Source organism: Cetorhinus maximus, chromosome 7 (assembly GCF_964194155.1).
Source record: "Cetorhinus maximus chromosome 7, sCetMax3.hap1.1, whole genome shotgun sequence".
Lineage (NCBI taxonomy): Eukaryota > Metazoa > Chordata > Chondrichthyes > Lamniformes > Cetorhinidae > Cetorhinus > Cetorhinus maximus.
The window spans coordinates 18,349,870-18,375,110 of NC_135885.1; the positions used below are offsets into that span (position 1 = coordinate 18,349,870).

At 42.5% G+C, this 25,241-nt stretch overlaps 1 protein-coding gene across 9 annotated transcripts in view; it reads left to right on the plus strand.

Moving 5' to 3' along the window:
* Positions 1 to 25,241, plus strand: part of herc2 (HECT and RLD domain containing E3 ubiquitin protein ligase 2) — a 246,039-nt gene that overhangs the window by 93,816 nt on the left and 126,982 nt on the right. For 8 of the 9 annotated variants that reach the window (XM_078545139.1, XM_078545142.1, XM_078545137.1 and 5 more), the window contains exons 23-32: positions 86 to 256; positions 8,590 to 8,693; positions 8,939 to 9,089; positions 9,717 to 9,925; positions 13,841 to 13,973; positions 16,143 to 16,270; positions 16,402 to 16,597; positions 17,691 to 17,824; positions 18,349 to 18,522; positions 18,645 to 18,781. In XM_078545139.1, coding sequence (XP_078401265.1) covers positions 86 to 256; positions 8,590 to 8,693; positions 8,939 to 9,089; positions 9,717 to 9,925; positions 13,841 to 13,973; positions 16,143 to 16,270; positions 16,402 to 16,597; positions 17,691 to 17,824; positions 18,349 to 18,522; positions 18,645 to 18,781 — 1,537 coding nt within the window. The remainder of the gene's footprint in view (positions 1 to 85; positions 257 to 8,589; positions 8,694 to 8,938; positions 9,090 to 9,716; positions 9,926 to 13,840; positions 13,974 to 16,142; positions 16,271 to 16,401; positions 16,598 to 17,690; positions 17,825 to 18,348; positions 18,523 to 18,644; positions 18,782 to 25,241) is intronic. The other variant, XM_078545140.1, reaches the window with a different exon arrangement.

The window sequence follows — 25,241 nt, forward strand, 5'->3', positions numbered from 1 at the left end:
TCTGTCATTTAAATTTTTACTGTAATCTAGAGATTTTGTGTTTTTTAGAATTGAACCATGAATTTTTTAATGTATGGTTTTACAGGTTCAATCTTCACAAATCAGAGCTCACGGAATAATGAGGAGGTTACTCTAATTAGAAAAGCTGACCTTGAGAATCATAACAAAGATGGTGGCTTTTGGACAGTAATTGATGCAAAGGTTTATGACATCAAAGATTTCCAGACACAATCATTGAGTGGGAGCAGCATACTTGGTGAGATTAATTTATAATATTTCAAAAAGAATTTCACTGATTATAATGAGCATGACAAGTTGGTTTACTATGTTTTAATTCAACCAGATCGCAACACACAATCCCTATCTCCATGTTCCTGACAAATGTCTTCTAACAAATGCCATAAAATACAAACCCTGGATTCCTTCACAAATACAGAAATATAAATCATACTAAACTTTTTCTATAGCCTGGTGGGCCTTTTGCAGCTCAAAATAATCTAACTTTTTTTTTGAGTCAGTCAAAATTTCTGTAAATGCTTTTTTTTAATCTTAACTTGGTGAGTGCTTTGAACAATAAATGCTTTTTCCTCCTCCCCAATCTTCGTCTCGTAGACAGGCAGCACAGCAGTAATAGTGCTGGCTGCCCAGCTAGATATTAGTTTCTGTTGTTATGACCAGATGAAAAGCAGTGAACTGTCTCCCTCTATTCAACTTCTTCAGTTGATCACAACAAAGGTTTAGGTTCCTTTTTTCACGAGGATGTGCTTTTTCTGAATCCAAATGTGTTGGACTATTTAAGCTGAGAGTGATATGGAGCTAATCAAACAAGGTTTTCTTGAGTCAAAGAGCAAATTTATTAACCACTAAACCTGAAGGGGAAAAATATAAAAACACAACATCGTACACACATGTACCAGAAATAAGGGAAATTAGAGGCCAATAAAATAAGTTAAAAGGATTTACGGTTAAGTGCCCTTCGATTGTCCCCTAGGCATAGATTTTTAAACATTGTGGCAGATTTGGATGAGTTGGTTTCGTGGATGCTGTCAGATGTAGAAGATGTTGCAATTATTACAAGATCTCAGTTTCTTGGTAGATTTCTAGTAAAGTTCACTTCTGAAGCAGATAATATACGTGTTCCGAGAGAGAGAGAGAGAAGAGCCCAGTTTTTAGCCTGTTTCCTCTGCTGAAAACTTTCTTGTAAACCCTCTGCAGTGGCTGCAGCCTGGCCTGTTATACTTCACCCATTGTGTATTTTCAAGGCATTTTGATTGGATCTGTCTGTGGCAGCCATTGTTTCAATATCCAGCACTTTTCATTTTAATGTCCCTTCCACTCCACTGAGGGTAATTTATTTTTCACCTTCTCTTTAGAAAGTGGCTTTGCATTTTTAAGTAGCTTGTTCTGTCTCATTTCAAATTGCAAAATTTCCAGTCCGTTGAAAGTTCAAAAATCTTATTTTCAAAATTAAAGGGGCATAGCCATGTGACAGTGTTCAAAGTTACTGTTATCATTCAGGCGAAGTTATTATACCAGGGGCAACGGAGCCAATACACACTGCAGTGATTCACTTACCCTGGTATACCCAACAGCAGTGTACTACTGCTCAACCTGGGTCAGGAGCTACCACGCAAACTTTGTAGATATTCAGCTCTAGGAAATCATGAGGACTTTTTCTGGAGCACCGAGACCAACTCAGCACAAGTGGCTTTCTGCGCTAGCACACAATGAACTCCCTGATGTGTGTAGGGAAAACATCCACCTGAAGAACACCACCGGCTGACAGTTAGCAAAGTGCTCCCATTGACACAGGACCTCAAAAAAAAAAACTCATGCTTGTCTGAAATCCTGTAGCCTGCACTGGAACACTATGCATATGCTGCAAACTTGTGACACCCCCACGTCCTGATGCGCACCTCCTTGTTGACTGTAAACATCACCTGTGCACCTGGTAATTGACACGAGTAGTGAAGTCCCAGGTTTTCATCGTCCTTGGAAAATTTAGACAACCCTTAACCACATGAAGGTGGGCCAGGCAAGATGTGGCCACTTACTGCAGAAGGAGCAGCTCAAATTGTGATTGTGACCACCCAAGTCAAACCATCGTCCACATACTGAGCTTGAGAGACCCATCCCTGGTGGCATCACAACCGTTCACACTGCATGAGCTGAAGCCGATGAATCAATTTGTTAACTTTGACATCGAACTATTGGTGAATTTCACTCCTGCCAGTGGCGAGGGCACACAATTTGGTGTGATAGCAAAAGCCTGGGGACTTCACAGGGTGGATGTGGAGAGGATCTTTCCTCTTATGGGAGAATCTAGAACTTGGGGGCCACTATTTAAAAATAAGGGGTCACCCATTTCAGAGAGAGATGAGAAAAAAATTTTTCTGAGGGTTCTGAGACTTCGGAACACTCTTCCTCAAAAAGAGGTTGAGGCAGCATCCTTGATTATCTTTAGGAGAGGTAGATAGATTCTTGATAAGCAAGGGCTGAAAGGTTACGGGGGTAGGCAGGAATGTGAAATTGAGGTCAGTCATGATCTTATCGAATGGCGGAGCAGGCTCGAGGGGCCTACTCCTGGTCCTAATTCGTATGCTCGTATGTAGTCAGTTTCCCGCCGGTGGGAAGTTAGCTTGGAACTTTGTTCTCCCGACTTTCATGGCGGGTTAAAGGCGGCTCGAATTTCCCGCTGATCTACGTTGGGAACCACATTTGCATCTCATGAAGGTTCATTAAAAGGCCAACTTGCCGGAATTATGTTCTTCCTCCAAATTAAGCGCCTCGCCAGTGGATAATTCGAACAGCCCGTTTCTCGACCGTATCTATATGGTGTGCACCTGGCGAGCTTCACTTCATCAACTACTTTGAGGTACGTAGACATTTCTTTTGCCTACCTTTAACAAAGTTGCTGCGAGATTTCGGATGCTTGTTTCACAAGCTGCGCCGAGGCTGGGCATGGGAGATGAGACCAGCATAGAGGGGGAAGACTGAGGCAATACTGGGGGATGGGTAGTGGAGCACGGAGGTTAAGGGGGGAAGACGGAGGCGTGACTGAGGGTGGGATTGTATAACAAGGAAGGGAAGGGAAAAGATGGAGGCATGACTTGGGGTGTGGGTGGTAAAGGAACAGAGTGGAGTAGTGCCAGACTGGCCTGGGGCAACAGTTATAAGACTGTCCAAGGAGGAGCCTCAGATTGTCCAGGGGCTGAGGCCACGCTGTCGGGGGCACTTATAACACTGGGGCTGAGGCCACGCAGTCAGGGAGAGAGAGAGCAGATTGTCCTGGGGCTTTGTGGGCCATGTTAGAGGGCTCTGCATGGCACACGTGTCCTGGTCAGAGTCTTGGGCAGGGGAAGGCCTCTCTGGGCTGTGACAGTCGTGTGCAGAATGGTGTGTAGGACATGGTCAATGAACTAAGGCAATTGGTCCTGAGGGTTGGTGTTAATCACAATAAGAGGTTGTGATGGAAGAATTAATCCAGGCTGGTCTTTTGGTTCAATCTGGTTTATTTTCAAGACAACTCCTCAGTGCTACTGAATTCCAAGTAGCATCCACGCAAAATGTTCCAGCTGTATCTTTTTATCCTATTTACATGGGATAATCAATGCCCACCACCTGTTTAACCAGTAATTGTCTTTGTCAATGTGGGAATCACCTTGTTAGTTGGAGCCATAGTATTGGGAAGCAGTGGGCACAGTAACATTGATGGGATGCATCTGTATTTGGTATGTCGACAAATTCAAAGTCGCTGGGGTGGGGGTGAAGCCATTGTATGGTCTCGTGGGGCGGGTCTCTGAAAGTGAAGGTGCAGTGGCCTCAAGAAAGGGAGGGGTGAGATCAACAAATGGCATGTGGACATCAACATTGAAGGGAACAAGGAGGCGAACAAGGATACCCATGTACACAACAACTGGGCCAAGGGTAACTGGGTAGGCTGAATAGTTACAGGAGGGATGGGGATTAGGAGGTGGTGACTGGAGGAGGTGGGAGAAAGTTGGGGGGGTGACAAGGGGAGGCTGGAAGATATTAGTGGCACTCAAGTTGGCAGCACCATTTTTGCCTTTAGACAGTAATGATGCAGTTGGGAAAAAGTATGGAAAAATGGTAGGGGATGGGTCTCAAGGCATACGGGAGGAGTCCCCATTACAATTTTGGGCTAATTGAAGGGGCACCCTAATAATTCTGTGCTTAAGACATGGAGAACAAGGCTTGGTGAGTACTGTTTCTGTGGGTCAAATGCCCATTGAAGGAGCACAGCACCCTCATGCGCATTCATGCAGCAATCCATTAAGGTTTGAAGCTACATTAGAGTAGGTCTGATTGGGCACCTGTCCCTGACAGGGGTATATAAAAAGGAAATGAGGATCAAACAATCAAGGGCTATGCCTGCTGGACAGAAGCTACATGTGCACTACAAGCCTCAATATTCTCATTTTAATGGTCATGGCTTACAAGACCCAACACTTAGTCATGACATTGTTACAAGGCTAGATTAGTATTTAGGCTAATGGAGGCAAGGTGACAATAGGCTGAGGGTTGCAGCACATGGGTGCGCACACCCTGATAGAGCACCTCTTTGTTTATACGCAGTCATGTCGGAGAGGATACTTAGCCACCTGTGGGCCTTCGGGACATGCTTCAGCTGCAATGGGTGGCCTGGGGATGCCATGTTTAGATTGAGGGCAGGCCTAGGGCTTCACACTGGCTTCCTGGCTTAGAGATGGCGGGAGAACATACAGGGGGAACATGCAATGATGTCTCAAATCTATTCTTCACAGATACAAAGAGGAGCGGAGAATACAGGCTGCAGGCAACATTGCCTTCTTAACAGCTTTGCAAATGAGAAGAAGGGCCCATCGCCTTTTAGCACAGCTCAGAGAAGGCCGTCGCCCCAAGGAAGACCCATATACTGACAAAGAGGGACCAAGTCCATTAAGACATTTGGCATGACCAAGGGTCTACAGAAGGTGCTGCTCATGCATAGAGATGAGTGAAAGACGGTGCTGCAGATGCCTTCACTCGTCTCGGAATGTGGTAGCTCATATTTGGCACACTCTCTGTGAGGAACTTGTGCCACGTGCACTGGGAGGGCATCCAATGTTGGTTGCACTTAAGGTTACCGCCGCACTCAATTTTTTTGCCAGTGGAAATCTCTGTGGAATCTCACAATCAGCGACACGTAAATACGTAAGGGAGGTAACATGCCCCTTTTAATGAAGCTCGCCATAACGCCTAGTTTCGCGTGGATGAAGCAAGCCAGGGTGCAAGAGCTGTGGAATTCACAACGATCTCAGGCTTCCCGCAAGTGCAGGGTGCCATCGACTGCACATGTGGTCTTGAGAGCTTCCTCTCAAGGAAGCAGCCTCTGAGATTCCTTTAATAGGAAAGGATTTCACCCTCTCAGCGTCCAGCTTATCTGTGATCTCGTAAAGCAGATCATGCATGTTTGTGCTAGGTACCTAGGGAACTCTCATGACTCTTACACCTTGAGTCCCTTGCAGGTGCCACAGATCTTTGAGGGCCCTCGGTGCATAGAGGGTTGGCTCCTCGTTGATAAGGGGTGTTATGACATGGCAGATGATGTGTGCCAGGCGGATCAAATCCATGAGGGAAACTTGATCATGCGGTTACAACGATTTTGCAATTTGTAGTTATTTCGAGATGCGTGCTCTGAATTCAGTAGTAACAAGTCCTCCAAGACTTAGGAGATTTTATAGAAAACTAAATTAAACATTTACTAACAAAAGAAAAGATTTCAAGCACATACATAGGTTTACAAATTACTACTGTAATAATTCCTAAAACCCCTAATTAATCTTCATTTTGCGCCCCTGTTAAGGCAACAGTAAACAAAAAAATAGATTTTAAAGAGATTCCAGCCAGTTAACACAATACTCTGGACAGTAGAATTCAAAGTGGCTTCTCCCAGCTTCGGTTTCTGTAGACAGCAGCTTAATGCACAACTACTGGAGGCTTTTCACACTTCTGGTAGATCTCACAATGCCTTCCAACACAAAGCCCTTTCTCCTTTATACATTTTTCTCCCTTTTAATGCAAATTCCATTGTTCCCATATGTCTTTGGAACTTTACTTTTCTCTTAACATAAATCATTGCATGGTACTAATATTATCAGTAATCTTTGAGGAAAAATAACCAACTGCTTGGCCTAGCTTCTCTGGCTAGGTGTAACATCTTGCCATCTCTTTGAAATTCAAACTACCCTGATTTATCTAAAAATGCAAATTCTCCTTGCCTCACATTCTAAAACTTCAGCCATGTTTACCTATTTAGCATTTCAAACCTAGCTTCTTTTCATGAATCAAAGCCTGCAGACCAGCTGTTTCCAATTCAGTTAAATCTCTCTCTCTCTCACACACATGCACCCCACTATTAACCTACTTCTACAATAAATCACAATATTATGAGAATTATTATAGTTTCATGACAAGGGGTACCCTCCTAAAGATGTGGCTAATGATGCCTGTTCGTCATCCACAGAGTGCATCTGAGGAGAGATGCAATACTCCACATTCAGCCACAAGTCCTTAATAGAGCAGACTATTAGCCCCTTAATGATGCATTTCAAATGGTTGGACCAATCAGACAAGGCTCTTCAATACTTACCACAGAGGGTGTCCTGCATCATCGTTGCTTGCACATCCTAGCCTTGCAAAGGGGGCGGGAGGGGGAATGTGTTGCCAGAGGGAGACATGGAGGAATTACATGTCTCCTTGGACGAAGACGACGTTGAAGGTGATGAGTTTGCAGAGGGCAAGGATTTGGATGAGCCACAAGAGGATGCCATTACACGTGAATAACTTGGAGGACATACTCATGGCAATCTCATAGCTACAGGGTTCCAGGAGGAATAAAGTGAAAACAAGTTGATACAAGTGCAGTTCTCCTTGTGCTTTGCGGGGCAGTCAATAAGACTTCATTGTCATCTTCAACATCTCACAAAAGATCATCAATCTGAAAATGATAACGGAGGAATCATAAATCACCTTGAACCCTAATGATGGTGGCATCCTTGGAAGGTGCAGTAGCCTAGGGAGCATGTGGCCATTGTGTAATGGGATAAGCATTCCACTAGTGCACATCCTAAAGCAACTACGTACTGACATCAGGTAACAGATTAAGCAATTCCTGCTCTGTCCTAACAATATTTCTTCATCCCAACTGCAAAGAAAGCACCTGTGCACCAGTGTAATTTTTCCATTTCCCACACTAACCATCCTTTATACCTTGCGCATATCACTGCCGGCTAGCATAGAATTATGACTCTTTTGCCTTAGACCCATATTCATCAGGAAATTGGTGGAGACCGTCAAACTCGCCTTCATTTGTAAGACCATTATTCTGTCTTTGGGTATCTGTTGATGCTATTTGTATAATGGTGTGCAAAGGTAATGTCCAATTACAGTGCTTGTTCACAATGCTGTTGACAGTTAATAAAAAAACTCCAAACAGGCTCATGGAGTGTCTTTTTTGCTGCTAAGTATCCAATAATTGACAAAGGACAAACGGGAATTTAGCTTGGCTATTATTACTGGAATATTGATTTACTGCACAGGAGATTGCCTCAGATTTTTTTTAAGACGAGGGAGGTGTTGGACACTAAAACCTGATGCAGGACTGATTTTTTAAGATGATTTTGCTAAGTTTGGGAGAGCGATGGCTGACCCAATGTTGACAGTAGCCACACTTCTCTTTTCCCAGCTATGTGCAGTAGGATCCCAAAAGTGTATTAAAATTCTGGCATTTGGGTCATTATGGTCAGGAAAGAAAAGGAACAGTTCTCCCATTAGACAGTCCATGTTGTGACAGAGTGTTCTAGCTCACTCTGCTTGTGTAGTTGTGTTTTACAGCTTTTGTAGTCACCCATGTCCTATTTCCTTAAAATAAAATTCCTGTAGATATCTTTAATTTCTTATGACTCATAATTTCGACTACACTAATAATGATGGCCACTTTTACTAATGTACCACTATTGACATTTTTTTTCTTTTCGTTTTTACCTGGGACAGGTACAGTTTAATTTACATGTCGACCAGATTACTTGCCTGCTTTTGGGCATGTAAGTATAGGAATTTTGAACCCATGTAATGAGATCTGCCTGCCACTGTTCCTTGTTTGTATTGTTGAATCGTGGAGGATTCCACATTTTAGGTGTGCAGATATAAATGCTAAGTGTCTTGCACCACTCCATATTTGCCTCATTTTTGCTGATAAGAGTGTGTTTGATCGCAATTATGGGGAAGTAGGTGGCCAGGGATCTTGTGAGTAAAGGAGGTTGTTTTGAGACTGTAAACCTTGAGAAGTGGAAGAAGTGCTCAAAATTTGCGTCTCAGTTTTGTATTAGTTGAGACACAAATAGCACATATGATCCCAATGGTGAAGAAGCTGACAGGATAAATAGAGTATTCGTTCACACACTGGAAAGGACCCATCCCAGAAAAACGAGCATGTTTTGTTAATCCAGACAAAGCCAACAGAGTTGGTATTTCACAAGCGTATTTGTTACTGTTAGAATGTTTCTTTGCTTTAAATAATGATGATGACAAGATATTTTTTTCTTTCAGCTCAATTTGCAGGAGAAGACCCAGTGGTTGCATTGGAAGCTGCCCTCCAATTCGAAGATACGCGTGAATCAATGCAAGCATTTTGTGTTGGCCAGTATGTCGAGGTACAGAAGCATTGAGTAAAGCTGTACCAAGATCTGCTCCATTGTCATCTGTTTTAATGAATTTATTAATTGTTGTTGATTTCCATTTTTAAGTATATTTTTAAAGAAGTTAATGTTACATCATATACCACTGTTTGTAATATAAGCGAAACAAGCATAACATTTCATCATACTTCAGATTTGAGTTATTTTTTTGATCTAGTTAATAACTTTTTAATCTCTCCCTCTTTGTCTTTCCAATATAGCCGGATCAAGAAGTAGTCACCACACCCGATCTTGGCAGTTTGTCTTCACCTCTGATAGACACAGAAAGGAATCTTGGTCTGCTGCTAGGATTGCATGCATCATATTTGGGAATGAGTACTCCTTTGTCGTCTCTGGAGGTCGAATGTGGCAGTTAGTATGCTGACAATACATAATACATTAAAACCTTTATTTTCCTAACACTTTGAGGGTTGCTGACTTTTTTGCATCAGAAGTATAAAAAGGATTTAACTCAGTTATTCTCTGGTGGAACATCTGCCCATATCAGTTGGCTTAAAAGATTCTGTCTGAGTTTTACAACTTTGCTTCTATAGTTTTGAGGTTGGGCCTTTTAGCAGTTAGGACTTCGCTGTGTACTTTCTACAGTGATTTTTGTTTTGTGAATGTCAGGTGGATACCTTTATGCTTAAATACAAAAAGAGGTGTTTGGAGAGCCTATGATGATCCAGAAAGGCTGCCTTAGTTTGCCTGCTTAAATGGAGTCTCCTGTTGAGTGTGGAACTGGGTTGACCAGACGGTCTTGCAGCATCTATGATTGCCAAGGCGCTGATCAAAGGGCATAGTATGTGAAATTGAGGCTTGCAAATAGAATCTGCGGACTGTTTTCAGTTCTTATTTTTGAAAGTTGAGAGTGATTTAACATTTGTCAGGTTAAGCTTGCATTACTGCTTGAAAAGAGAGCTTGATTTTAGCGAGCTGGTTTGGTAACGTAAAAAAATGTACAGTTTGTAGAATTAACACAATTTCTATATTTAACAGAATGGCTGCAATCTTCCCTTTTCTCTGGTGGCTTGCAGACAAGCCAGATTCATTACAGTTACAACGAGGAGAAAGATGAGGACCATTGCAGCTCCACCACCACTCCAGACAAGACCAAACTTTATGTACGAAATTTAACACTCGGTGATCACACTCAGCCATTCCTGCAGGCGATTGCAGACAACAACATTCAAGACCACAATGTAAAGGTGCATGTTTCAAACAATCAACTTCTGAAAAGTAATGTAAAGTGCTTCACTGTATCTGGTGCTGCTTTTATCTGAGACTTAAAATAGTTAACCTGTGCTTTATACAATATAATAAGTGTTTGTACAAATTTGCACAAAAAATTCTTATGTGGATGAAAGGAGACCTGGAGTGCAAATTGCAAAGCTGCATTTGGATAGAAGAAATAATGATTTCAGTTGACTGCTGACCATAGCCAGTTGATTCAATACAAATTCATTTAATCTGAATTCAAAGTAATTGTAAAATCAGTATGAGAAATTGCTCTGATTAAGGCCTCAATTTACTGCTGTTCACTGCAGTTGTAGCGGCAGATGTTGGTGTGCCTGAAATTCTGGGCACATCCTGATAAGTACTCATGAATGAGTGCAATCGGTGTAAATCTGCCATGCTGACCCAGGGGCATGGCTGGATTTGTACTTGGGCAAATTGACTTTTGAACCAGAGAAAACGATCAAGCAATTTGACTGTAGGTGGTTATATGCTGTTATCTTGGTGGATACCAAGTGGAAACCCTAGGCCATTGTGTAAATAAAGGTTACTTACAAATTTATGAATACTGTTATGAATTTGAGTCTGCTATAAATATCATCGTGTTCAGTGATGTAATTTGCTCTAAGTGCTCTTGAGTACCCTACTTAGATTCCTTATGAACTGTGTGCTCATATCTTTTGCATGTTCAGACTATTTCTCCAAAATTGAACCATGTGAATATTTGGTCAGGCATGGCTTGGTGGAAAACGTTCACATTGGCTAACATGAAGTGCAACATTTAATAGTGTCTTCACTGATTTCAGTCAGTACAGCATTTGTGTAAATTCTTTTATTCGTTCACGGGGTGTGAGCGCCGCTGGCAAGAACAGTGTCTAATGCCCATCCCTAATTGTCCTTGAGAAGTCGCTGGTAAACCACCCCTTTGAATGCAGCTGAGTGGCTCGCTAGGCGATTCGGAAGGTAGTTGAGAGTCAAACACATTACTGTGGGTCTGGAGTCTTAAGGCCAGACCAGGTAAGGATGGCAGATTTCCTCCCCTATACTCCATTAGCAAATCAATTTTTTTTGACAGTCTGGTAACTTCGTGATCACCATTACTGGAATAAAACAGAAAATGCTGGAAAAGCTTAGCAGGTCTTGAAGCATCTGCAGAGAGAGAATTGGTTATCATTTCGAGTCCAATATGACTCTTCTTCGGAACTGAAGAGAGGTAGAAATGTAAAAGCAAAAAACCGCGGATGCTGGAAATCCAAAACAAAAACAGAAACAGAAATACCTGGAAAAACCCAGCAGGTCTGGCAGCATTGGCGGAGAAGAGCACAGTTGACGTTTCGAGTCCTCATGACTTCCACTATCCTTGAGGGCTTCTTCGATCTCTCTGAGCACTTTGAGGTTCCTCAGGAAGTCAATTGTTTGTTTATTTTCAATACCGCTGAATTCAAACGAGGCCTTTATCACTGCGTCCAGTGAGCTCTCCAACGCCTCTAGTTTCTGGATAATGGCGGACGGAATCTGGACTTCAAGTCTCGGCATGGCTAGACCTCCATTCCGGTTACTGCTGTATAGTAATCCATCCGTTGTATGCGGTGGAAGGTGTAAGATTTCTTTTGTTGCATTCTTGATATAGTGATCCATTTTAACCAGTGTGTTCTGGGAGACCTCTGCAAGGATTAAGTGAAAATATATTCTGGGTATCATATGCGTTTTCAGGATTTCGATTCTTTGGATAGGCCGAAGTGCTGCCTTCTTCAGATTCTCTATCCACATACCGATTTTAGATCCCCATTGCTCCTCAGTTACCCCCGCCCAAGGGTCGATTCTGGCACCCAGGTATTTCTCCATCCCTCCTGGTGGTATGTAAAAGATCGTGAGGACTCGAAATGTCAACTGTGCTCTTCTCCGCCGATGCTGCCAGACCTGCTGAGTTTTTAGAGGTAGAAATGTAATGGGTTTTGTGTTGTTGAAAAAGCGGGGAGGGTCAGGTGGAACTAAAGAGAAAGTCAGGGATGGACTAGAGGGCGGTGGAGATTAAATACCAAAGATGTCATGGAACAAAAAGCAAAGGCAGTGGTAATGGTTGTAGTAAAGAAACAAAGCATAAGCCCAGAGTGGGTGTTAAGATCAGAATAAAAGTCATCTTATTCTGAAAGCAAAAACAAGATACAGACTGTCACATGGCAAAAAAAAATCTCAAAATGGAGGAGAGAGTTCATTGGCTGAAGTTGTTGAACTCAATGTCGAGTCCAGAAGGCTGTAAAGTGCCTAATCAGAAGATGAAGTGCTGTTCCTCCAGCTTGCATTGGGCTTTACTGGAACATTGTAGCAGGCAGAGGTGAGCGTGTTTCTCTCTGCAGATGCTGTCAGACCTGCTGAGTTTTTCCAGCACGTTTATTTCTGTTTTTATTTCAGATATCCAGCATCTGAAGTACTTGCTGTTATATTACTGATACTGGCATTTTTTTTTGCTCCCAGATTAATTTAATTAAATTTAAATGCCCAATTACCATGGGATTTGAACCTTTGTCTCCAGATCGTTAGTCCAGACCTCTGAATTATTAGTCCAGTAACATAGCCACTATGCTACCCTACCCCTTATTAATAATAGCACCCATACATTTATGAAGATTCTGCACTCCCCCACATCAGTGGTCAATTTATTTAACATAGGCAGGATAACTCCCCTCTTTTCTGGCCTTCAACCCATGGCAGAACTTCCTTTCCCTGCTGTCTTCTGCCTTTTCTGAACCTGCCTACAGCATTTACAGCTTTGATTGTTCTCTTGTTTCATTTAAAAAAAGGCTTGACTACTGGTGGCCTTGCTGTGATCAGCTAATTCAGTACAGGGTGGCATTGTACCTAAGCCCTTCTAATCTGTATTAGTTAATATGACATACTGTACATTTATCCACTGGGCTATTGGGCAAGCTTGAAATACTAATTCGCGAGGAAGAGATACTGATAGGTGGGTTTCCTGTTCAACCCTGAGCTGAGTTTTCCATGGTCTTTTCCATCACGAACACTGCTTACTTTTAATTGCATGACCATGCATGTCTCTGCTGATCTGCTGCTGAAATGCTCATTTCATGGTTTTCGCACTGCCAGACTTATTTACTTTCACTGCGGTTCTCCCTTCCTTCACCCTTCATAAACTTCAGTTCACTCAGAACTTCTTCCGCCCTACAACCCCACTCTCCTCAACCTCCGTTCCTGAGTCTGACTTCTTGTGCATTCGCAAACTCCTCTGTCTCCATGGGTAGCCGTATTACATGTGCCTAAGACCTATGCCTCTGTAACCGCTTTCTCAAACCCTCCTGTCTCCCTCTCCTTAAAGATCTTCATTAAATCCCACTTTTTTGTTCAAGATTTTTCTCACTTCCTCCTAGTTTTTCCTGCTTTGGCTTGGCATGTGTTGTTCACCTTTTCTGCCATTTTTCGTGGGGCATTTCTCTACATCAAAAGTGCTATATAAATGCATGCTGGTGGTTGTGCTGCTGCTCATTTCTAACTCATCTTTGTGAACTAGGTGATTATCATGCTCTGAAGGCACCCATTTGGTATCTTGGGTATGGTGTTGGGGGGAGAATGTGTTCACCTGGTCCAGTTTTTTTAAAAACAGAAACCAAATATCTTGGCTTACATTATAGAAGTTGAAACTTTAATTTTACCTTTAAAAATGATTAAGATCTAACTTTGTTTGCTAAAATAAATTATGTAGAATAGTAAAACTGAGTAGATTTTTCTTTTTATGAACAGCCATGCTGAATTTTTATAGCGTTTCATTTGGAGAGGAATTGTCTGCACTGTTACCCAAACCTTGCTTTTGTTTAATACTCCTATTCCTGTGTTATTTTATTTATATTGACTCGCTTATGTTCCATTGGCAGGACTTCTTGTGCCAAATAGAACGCTATTGCAAGCAGTGTCACCTGACGACACCAATCACTTTCCCTCCTGAGCACCCTGTGGAAGACGTAGGGCGGTTGCTCTTGTGCTGCCTCCTGAAGCACCAGGATTTAGGTTGGACCCTTTGCTAAATCTGAAACTCCTGTTATTGACAATAGAATTAGTTTATGTGCATGCTCATACTGAATGTTTAATGACTCTCAAAAGCCAATGCCAGAATATTTTTTTGCAGGTGGCAGGATTTTATTTTTTAAGGCCAAGCAGGGCTAATGTTCTAATTTTCTTCCCATATCACTTCCTTGTTAGATACATAGAGCTATCAAAGTAATTTCCACTTCTTATTCTCCTGCTATTTGAGACTACAGATTTGTACTCTGGCCATTTCTCCTTTCTTATGTGTATTGTGCCCTGTTGTTCTTTTGTCGACGTCATTGGCAAGCATGTGTCAGCTGTGGCTCAGTTGGTAACACTTGCTTCTGAACCGCAAGGTTCCAGGTTCAAGTCCCACTCCTGGGCTTGAGTGCACAAAATCAAGGCTGATACTCCAGTGCAGTACTGAGGGAGCACTGCACTGTTGGAGGCACATTCTTTCAGATGACACACTAATCCAAGATCTTATCCACCTGTTCAGGTGGATGTATAAGATCGTATGGCACTATTTTGAAGAAGACCAGGGGAGTTATCCCCGGTGCCCTGGTCAATATCTGTCCCTCAATCAACATCACAAAAACCTGGTCATTATCACATTGTTAACCATGTTCATAAAAATGTTGGTGGAATACAGATGTTAGTCTGTGATGCTGACATAACCAAAACAGAAGCAGTTTCTAGTCCCTCACTGCAGTGCTGAAATGAACTCTAATTTTGCATGAATTGGTAGATATGACTTCAATTATTTCTAGCATTAGTTCATTTATTTTCATATTAGCATTGTTTTGTTTCTGTCTTTGATTTATTTACGTTAGGCTGATTGATTACATGTTTTTTCTTTTTTCTTTCATGGAATGTGGGGATTGCTGGCAAAGCCAGCATTTGTTGCCCACCCCTAATTGCCCTTGAACTGACCTTGCTAGGTCATTTTAGAGGGCAGTTAAGGGTCAACCTCATTGCTGTGGATCTGGAGTCACATGTAGCAGATTTCCTTCCCTAAAGGGCAGTAGTGAATCAGATGAGTTTTTGCAATAATTGATAGTTTCTTGGTCACCATTACTGAGATTAGCTTTATTTTGCAGACTTATTAGCTGAATTTAAATTCCACCAGCTGCCATGGTGGGATTTGAACCCATGTCCCCAGAGCATTAGCCTGGGTCTCTTGATTACCAGTCTTAACAACATTACCACTATGCCACCGAATGCTGATAGGAAAACGTTGTGTCATTGAATTATTAGTGCACTTGCTCTGATAGGAAAATTGAAATGCTGAGCAAGATGCATCCAATTTGGAAGGAAATTCCGCAATTCCACGTTCTTATTTTTAAAAAACTCTCTTTTCTTTTTCTGCCCCCTTTTCCCCACCCAATTGATTTTGGACAGTTCATTTAAATTATGGAACTATTAAAGTGCTACACTTCTACACTTGCCTGCTGCAGCCGTCCTGAAAACAAGCTGCTAACATCTGGCTACATTTGGTACGTTGCAAAAATAAAGCGGAGTGCTTTATAAAAACATTGGAATCCACTGTGCCTCAAGAACAAAATTCCTCAAACAAATTACTCTATCAGTACCTGATGAGGGGTGCCTTGTAGTGGAGTACTGGCTTTGGGAGATGAGTGGACACAGAATCGCTAAGTGGCTGATGACCAAGCGTTGGGTACGAAGGAAAATAGGAGAAGTAGTTGGCAGGGGTGGGGGTAGTCCTGGTCAGTTTAAAAAGGAGCATGGTATTTCACTTGCTGAATGCTCTATAAATGTCAATTTGGGGAGGGAAAAGAAAATAAAATAAATGCAAATGCAGAAATTGCGAAGTGTAAATTAAGTTACAATATGACGCCTGCTGAATTTGAAATAGTTGACGATTATTGCACAGTGAATCTGACTCTACTTTCTAAAAGACCAGGTAGCCAATGAAAAAAGATTGATTTTTTTTTCTCTTTTTTAAAGAGAAGAGTAGTGGTCATTTGAATTCTGGATGCTGGTTTGATATGCTCCCCTGTGACCTTGAAGTTATTGATGTCAATTATTTTGCTGTCAGAGGCACTGAATGAAATCTCCTGTTACAAAATCAGTTCACTTGCTGGCTTAAATCTAATGTGTTTTTTTTTTCCCTATGTAAACTTGATGCAGGCCATGCAGCTTTGTCTGTTATCAATCAAAGTGCCCTCGGAGTGGATCAAGGAAAACTCAGAGTTTTACCTAAATCAGTGGGTGATGTTTGTCGAGTGGTATATCAGGCCAAGTGCTCTTTAATAAAGGTGAAGAGTAAATTTTATATACGCTTATAAGCAACTTCCTTTTCTACTTTAGATGTTACTTTTAAGACGCCATCCTGTTGGCCATGTTATTTGTTGCAACCTGATTAATTTGTTGCACATTTAAATCTTAGACCCACCAAGAGCAAGGACGCTCGTACAAAGAGGTGTGCGCACCAGTAATTGAACGTCTGAGATTTTTGTTCAATGAGCTGCGACCTGCTGTCAGTAATGACCTTTCTATAATGTCTAAGCTGAAACTACTAAGTTCATTGCCTCGGTGGCGGAAAATTACCCAGAAAATCATCCGTGAAAGGAGGAGGATGAGAGGTATGAGAAAAGAACACATGCACCCAAACAAGAGGCTTGCATGTAGCCAGCGTATTTGCACTTGTATATCGTCTGTGTTTGTGTGTGTTTGTGTGTGTTTGTGTGTGTGTGTGTGTGTGTGTGTGTGTGTGTGTGTGTGTGTGTGTGTGTGTGTGTGTGTGTTTCATTTTTAAAAAATATAAATATATATGTAATGTTTGAAAAATAAGGGAAAAGATTTAATCAAAATATGATAAAAATAAACTCTATTGAAGTAAGTTTTAGGAACAAAATTTTCCAGAAGGGGAATGCATTTAACTTTGTGGCAATATCTTTGTTTATGTTAACTTTAAACCTTACTTTTTAAAAAATATTTTTGCATAGCCTCAAGTTCTTCTTTGAGAATCAAACATTTAATCTCTTAATAGCTTATGTGGGCAAAGAAAGATGCTGATAATTAGATTTGAAATTCCATTCATTTGTCTAAAAGTGGCCAGAATACTGTGAAATCATTACTGAAATTATTTGGTTTGGTAAAATAATTATGTTTTGTCTTTCAACTCCACCTTAACTTTCATGGTGTGAGGGGGAATAAGTGCATTCAGTAGGCATATTGACCCTGTGGATTTTTTTTTAGTGACACAAGCTTAGTAACTTAGTTAACTGGCTAAGATGCACAAGTAAGCTGGACTTATCAATTCAGACTAAACTAGCAAAAGTTTCCTAAATATTAATCCTCCACAGAAACATCAGTTGAGACTAAGGTTCAGGTAGTCAAGATCACTTTCCTGTGATTCTGCCATTGAAAACCTGGCTCAAGACTTTTGGTGACTTGCACATCTGGATTGATATTGGCTGATGTTTTAATTATTTTTTATGCACCAGTGCTGCATTCCTGAATCTTGTTATATCCGACTTGCAATTTAAAAGTAAAATTGCACAACTCTAGTCCACATTGAATGTTTATGATGATGATTTCTAATGTGCCTTAGTTTCTTTGTTGTGTTGCTCTTGGCTTTTTGTTTTGAGTGTTTTTAAAAGAAACTTGGGTCTCTTTATGGAAAATCACCTCTAAACCTGTTCATAGTGCTGACTGTGCTGTGACTCTTCACAGTTCCAAAGAAGTCTGAATCTGCTGATGTGGAAGAATCCAAGATTGAAAACAGTGAGAGTGATATAGAAGATTCCTGTGTTGTACCACTTAGCCCTGGAGGTGTGGATAAAAAAGCCATGCCTGTGAAATCAAAGGTAAGATAGTGATAAAGATTCCTGCTTCATGTGTACCATGTAGTTTATAAACCTCGGGGGTTGCCATTGTCTGTGGAATTTTGAAAAATCTTGAGTTTGGAATCAGTGGAAACAAATGGAACAAAGTGTATCGGTGTATATTGTTCTGGAAAAAAATACTTTTCATTCTTCGCTGTCAATTAAATTAGGTTTAATTTGTATTCTTTAAATGTTTTAATTCTTTCGTGTTTAAGATTCAAACTGGGTAAATCTTTCCTGACCTCTCTCCCCTTTACATACTCTCTCTTACTTTTCTTGCACATCTCTTCATCATATACCTCTTTCTTTGTGTTCTGTGCATTCTGCCTCTTTTTTCACTCATTCCTATTCTGAAATACTGGTTCAGGTGTTCTTGGAGACTTGAGGCACTACAATGGCAAATATGTTTGACTGCAAGCAAACTTCTGTGCTTTTGAAATTTTGCACCTTAATTCTGTAAATAACATGCCATTCTAATGTATGATTTATTCTGTGTTGTGATCTAGGATAAGTGGCCACCCCTTCTTTCTTCTGTAACAAGTGTTCACAGATACAAATGGCTAAAACAGAATGTTCAGAGTTCTTTTCCACAATCTGCATTGATGGCAAATATACTTGACTTTGCATTGAAAGAAGAGCCAATAGATGTGGAGAAAATGAGAAAATGTCTCTTAAAACAGGTAAGGCAGAGTTTCCCACTGAATGTAAGATTGCAACATTGGGAAGACTTAACTTACTGTTACTATTCCTCAACTTGGTGACAAAGTCCAAATACTTACTGATTTATTGTTTGCTTTTGCAGCTGGAGAGAGCTGAAGTTCGGCTGGAGGGAATAGACACAATGCTTAAACTGGTATCAAAAAGTTTTTTGCTTCCATCAGTGCAATATGGCATGTTATGTGGTTGGCAAAGACTCATCCCTGAGGGGATAAATATAGGGTAAAAGTGCTTATTTTTCATTTTCTTTTAAGGGGCCACTCATATGTCTACACTAATATATTTAAAAGTGGGTAGAAACTGAAGACCATCTTGGCACAGTTTATGGTAGAAATGGCAGTATATTGTAATCCTACTTCATGCCACCTACTGTAGAAATAATATTCTTGGTACTTAGCCATTTTGTGATTCCCTTTTTCGCACAGGAAAGAAATTTCAATATTCATTGAACTTGAGAAAGTTGTGAACAGACCAGTCAGACAAATTGTTATTAATCAGTTTGACTGCAGCAGATACACATATTCCATTTACCACACAAGTAATAGAGTTCAGTTAGTGGTCTCAGGTGTGGTCTCACCAAAGTCCTGAATAATTGCAGCTTTTTTTTTTTCAGAAGAATGAGAGATGATCTCTTTGAAATGTATCAGTTTCTGGGAGAGCTTGACAGGGTAAATTCTGTGAGGCTGTTTCCCCTGGCTGGAGAGTCTAGAAACCTAGAGTTATAATTTCGAAATAAGGGTTCGGCCATTTTGGACAGAAATTAGAAAAGATTTATTCAGTCTCACGGCTGTGTACCTTTGGAATTCTGTACTGAAAGGACAGTGGAAGCTCAGTTGTTGACTATATTCAAGACTGCAATCAATAGATTTTTGGACACCGAGGGAACTGAGGTGTGGGTTTAGGGCGGGAAAGTGGAGTTGAGGTAGAAGATAAGCCATAATCTTGTTAATTGGAAGTGCAGGCTCAAGGGGATGAATGGCATGCTTCTGCTCCTATTATGTTCTTATTTTCTTATAGACACTGCTGTGATGGGTTGAATTGCTCCTATTCTGTAATTGTATAATCCATTAAGAATTTCCTGCCATGTGTTACAAGGCCATGATTTAACATGACCTTGAGCCCAACATGTGTTAAATGCCTTGAAACATATTGCAGGGTTGAATAATGGGAGGATCTAAGCAGTAGCTTGGTTTGGAGGGTTAGGTGAAGGGAGGGATTTGGCACAGGCTGCTGTTTTAACCTTAGTGATGACGAAATCCATCAACTCCTTGGACTTGTTTTTGGAGGCGAGGGTGGAAGAAGCTTGTAAAAATGCTTTAATGTTCGTAGTGAAGAAAAGAGTTATATATGCATTTACATGTATGTGTGTAAATGCAAATGTATTTTGTGAGTGTCTGAATAAAAAAATATTTCATTTGGATTATTATATACAGTTATCCCCCATTTAGAGTGCATTCTCCTAGCACTTTTTTGTTTTAGTGGGGTTTTTTAATGACGGATCTTACCCAAATAGTATTGCCTCCATTTTCGTTTTAGCTTATTTACTGCGCATGTATCAAGGACTGCATTGTAACTGCGCATTGTCTGCCTGTTTTTGTTTTTTAAACACACTGCCACCTCTCCTGACTCCTTTGCTCCTTCCTGCGCTCTCTCCTGCTTACTGCCTCTCTCTCCGACCCCCTTGCTGCTTCCCTCTTGCCAAGAATGGCTCGGAAGATGAGCAGCGAGCAGGAGGGAGTGAGTGGGCGACAAGATGGAAAGAGTGGGAGGTAGAAAGAAGTGGCAAGTGGGAGAGAATGAGGGGGTCCAGAGAAGTGGCAAGAGGGAAAGACAAGCGGTGGTGGGAAGTAAGTTAGTAAGAGTCATACGTTCATAGGAGCAGTAAGTAAAAGAGGATTTTTGGGCCACTAAGTTTCAAGACAGCAATAGGTTTTTAATGTAAATATTACAGGTTTGGAACATAACCCCCCCTTATTACATGGTTTCATACGAGAAAATGATTTTTGCTTAGCATGTTTTCGTTTAGCGGAAGGTTTTTTAGGAGCACAGTAGGAGTGCAGAACAAGTGATATCTGTATAAAATTACGGAAAATGTACAACACAGAAACACGCCAAAAACAAAAATACCTGGAAAAACTCAGCAGGTCTGACAGCATCTGCGGAGAGGAATACAGAAACAGGCCATTTGGCTCATTGAGTCCATGCCACTGTTTGTGCTCCACTGAAGCCTCCTCCTAGCTTTTCTCATCCAATTCTTTCAGTATAACCTGCTAACCCCTTCGCCCCCATAAGCTTATCTAGCTTCCCCTTGTGTATCTATACAGTTAGCCTCAACTGCTCCCTGTGGTAGTGAGTTCCACATTACATTGTTACGTTAATGATGTACAGCAGCGATGGGCAACCTAGGCTAGTGAATGGGCCACATGAGTGACCCTCCTTCATCTCAGTGGGCCACAAGATTGAAATCGCGCATGTGCACCAGCCATGACCCCATGAATAAGAATTTGCGGGGTGTGCCAATTAAACTGTAGCAGCACCTTGGATGCAGAGGGAGCACACGGCTCTCACAGTCAATGTTGTGTGCAATCAGCATGCACCTCACCTCATGTGCCTTTGCTGTGCGTACATATCACTTCAGTAATACTGGTAGGAAAAAAACTACGCGGAAGGAAACCAGCGGAATCTGGCAACCCTGCACGTGGGCAACAGTCAACAAAATGTCTCGCGGGCCGCACTCAGAACTCTGATAGGCCCCATACGGCCATGGGTTGCAGATTGCCCAACACTAATGTACAGCATACCCAGCAGTATATGCGATGCAGATACCCTTGGGGTTTTGGAATTTAAATTGGAACCTCTGCTTGTAATGCTGAATTAATTGATCTCTGCTATTAAAGGCTTTGATCAATAGAAGTGCGTTCCATCCTGTGGCCGAAAGCTCATACTGCAGCATGATAACTTATCACTTGATGTCCACGAACCTGTTGTCCAGCCTGAAGTTTAGTGTAGGTCTTCACCTGTGAATATTTGAAATTTGCATTTTCAATTTGGCATACTGTATATACTCAAGTAATGGTCGATTTTGTGTAAAAGTCAACTCCTGACTTTTGGCCAAAAGGTCCAAACCCTTTGTACTTACCACCTGCTCGCTGCTGAAGTCAAACTCACCCTGGTGCAAACCTACTCATTGATAGAATCATAGAATAGCACATCGTGAAAGGCATCTGTTCATCTTCTCGTTTCTGCGCACGTCAACACATGATGTTAGGGATACCACCTCACTGCTCCGAGCTGTATTCCCGCCAATTCCACCCACTAATCTGACAACATGGTATCAAGAAGGAACGGCAGACACATAGCCCAATTCAAACTTAGTCATTGAGATTGCAGAGCAGACAGATAATTCTGCAGCTGTTAGCGAATACAAACAATAGGAGAAGAACATTAGATATTGGAAGAAGCTGTCTACACAGTTTAGGCAGATACCTTAGAATAAGTCTGCAAACAGAGGAAAGCCTAGCATGTGGCTGCAGTTGGAGAATGAAGTTGAAGAATGAAGTATGTCAATGAAAATTGCCAGAATGGGTTGTGTTTCTCACGGATCTATTTGAATCTTTCCCTGAGGCAAGCAACAAATGTTGGCATTGCAGATTTCAAAGCTAGCCCTGAATGGTGTACCAGGTTAATGAAGAGAAGCAAGTTTGTACTGTGACAGAAGACCAAGATTTCACAGAGTCTTCCAGCAGAACTTGACAGATTTATTGCATTTCAGCGGTTTATAATCAAACATCAACAAAAGAATGGAAAACAAAACAAAAACAGAATTACCTGGAAAAACTCAGCAAGTCTGGCAGCATCGGCGGAGAAGAAATCAGTCAACGTTTCGAGCCTCCATGGCCCTTCGGCAGAACTGCAGCATAGTTTCAACAAGGGAGAAATATAAATTGGTTTAAGGTGGGTGGGGGGCGGGGGGGAAGAGACACATTGAGGGTGTGGTGTGAGCAGATAACAATCAAAAGATGTCAGAGACAAAAGGGTCAAAGAGGTGTTGAAGGTGGTGGTCTTTGTCTGAGAAAAGTGCTAATTAAGAATGGAAAACAGGATATTCAAAGTACAGCTCTAGTGGGGGTGGGGTGGAAAGACTAAAGGTTTTAGTTTTAGATTTAAAAATAATGGAAATAGGTGGGGAAAGAAGAATCTATATAAATTATTGAAAAAAAAAGCGGGTGGGGGGGGAAAAGAAACGGGGTGGGGATGGGGGGAGGGGGAGTTTAAGATCTAAAGTTGTTGAATTCAATATTCAGCCCAGAGGGCTGTAAAGTGCCTAGTCGGAAGATGAGGTGCTGTTCCTCCAGTTTGCGTTGGGCTTCACTGGAACAATGCAGCAAGCCAAGGACAGACATGTTGGCAAGAGAACAGGGTGGAGTGTTAAAATGGCAAGCGACAGGGAGGTTTGGGTCTTTCTTGCGGACAGACCGCAGGTGTTCCGCAAAACGGTCGCCCAGTTTGCGTTTGGTCTCTCCAATGTAGAGGAGACCGCATTGGGAGCAACGAATGCAGTAGACTAAGTTAGGGGAAATGCAAGTGAAATGCTGCTTCACTTGAAAGGAGTGTTTGGGCCCTTGGACAGTGAGGAGAGAAGAAGTGAAGGGGCAGGTGTTGCATCTTCTGCGTGGGCATGGGGAGGTGCCATAAGTGGGGGTTGAGGAGTAGGGGGTGATGGAGGAGTGGACCAGGGTGTCCCGGAGGGAACGATCCCTACGGAATGCCGTCAAGGGGGGTGAAGGGAAGATGTGTTTGGTGGTGGCATCATGCTGGAGTTGGCGGAAATGGCGGAGGATGATCCTTTGAATGCGGAGGCTGGTGGGGTGATAAGTGAGGACAAGGGGGACCCTATCATGTTTCTGGGAAGGAGGAGAAGGCGTGAGGGAGGATGCGCGGGATATGGGCCGGACACGGTTGAGGGCCCTGTCAACGACCGTGGATGGAAAACCTCGGTTAAGGAAGAAGGAGGACATGTCAGAGGAGCTGTTTTTGAAGGTAGCGTCATCAGAACAGATGCGACGGAAGCGAAGGAACTGAGAGAATGGGATGGAGTCTTTACAGGAAGCGGGGTGTGAGGAGCTGTAGTCGAGGTAGCTGTGGGAGTCGGTAGGCTTGTAATGGATATTGGTGGACAGTCTATCATCAGAAATTGAGACAGAGAGGTCAAGGAAGGGAAGAGAAGTGTCAGAGATGGACCATGTGAAGATGATGGAGGGGTGGAGATTGGAAGCAAAATTAATGAATTTTTCCAGGTCCCGACGAGAGCATGAAGCAGCACCGAAGTAATCATCGATGTACCGGAGAAAGAGTTGTGGGAGGGGGCTGGAGTAGGACTGGAACAAGGAATGTTCCACATACCCCATAAAGAGACAGGCATAGCTGGGGCCCATGCGGGTACCCATAGCCACACCTTTTATTTGGAGGAAGTGAGAGGAGTTAAAGGAGAAATTGTTCAGTGTGAGAACAAGTTCAGCCAGACGGAGGAGAGTAGTGGTGGATGGGGATTGTTGGGGCCTCTGTTCAAGGAAGAAGCTAAGGGCCCTCAGACCATCCTGGTGGGGGATGGAGGTGTAGAGGGATTGGACATCCATGGTGAAGAGGAAGCGGTTGGGGCCAGGGAACTGGAAATTGTTGATGTGACGTAAGGTGTCAGAGGAATCACGGATGTAGGTGGGAAGGGACTGGACAAGGGGAGAGAGAAGGGAGTCAAGATAACGAGAAATGAGTTCCGTGGGGCAGGAACAGGCTGACACGATCGGTCTGCCAGGACAGTTCTGTTTGTGGATTTTGGGTAGGAGGTAGAAGCGGGCCGTCCGAGGTTGGGCGACTATCAAGTTGGAAGCTGTGGGAGGAAGATCTCCAGAGGAGATGAGGTCAGTGACAGTCCTGGAAACAATGACTTGATGTTCTGTGGTGGGGTCATGGTCCAGGGAGAGGTAGGAGGAAGTGTCTGCGAGTTGACGCTCAGCCTCCGCGAGGTAGAGGTCAATGCGCCAGACAACAACAGTACCACCCTTGTCAGCGGGTTTGATGACAATGTTGGGGTTGGACCTGAGAGAACGGAGTGCAGTGAGTTCAGAGAGAGACAGATTAGAATGGGTGAGAGGAGCAGAGAAATTGAGACGGCTAATGTCACGCCGACAGTTCTCAATGAAAAGATCAAGAGAAGGTAAGAATCCAGAGGGAGGGGTCCAAGTGGAGGGAGAATATTGGAGGTGGGTAAAAGGATCCGTTGAACGGGGAGAGGACTCCTGCCCAAAGAAGTGAGCACGGAGACGAAGACGGCGGAAGAAGAGTTCAGCATCATGCCGAGCCCGAAATTCATTGAGATGAGGGCGTAAGGGTATGAAACTAAGTCCTTTGCTGAGCATTGAACGTTCAGCATCGGAGAGGGGAAGGTCAGGGGGTATAGTGAATACGCGGCTGGGGCTGGGATTGGAAGATGGGGTGAGGACGGAGGGACAAACAGGGGTGGAGGGTCCCAGATGGGTGTTGGAGTCGATGAGTTGTTGGAGCTTGCGTTCCTTAGCACTTGAGAGAAAGAGAAAAAGTTTCTTGTTGAGGCGACGGATGAGGCGAAGAATAAAATGAAACTGGGGGCACGCGCAGCTTTGAAAAAGGGTGCGGCGGTGCTGCT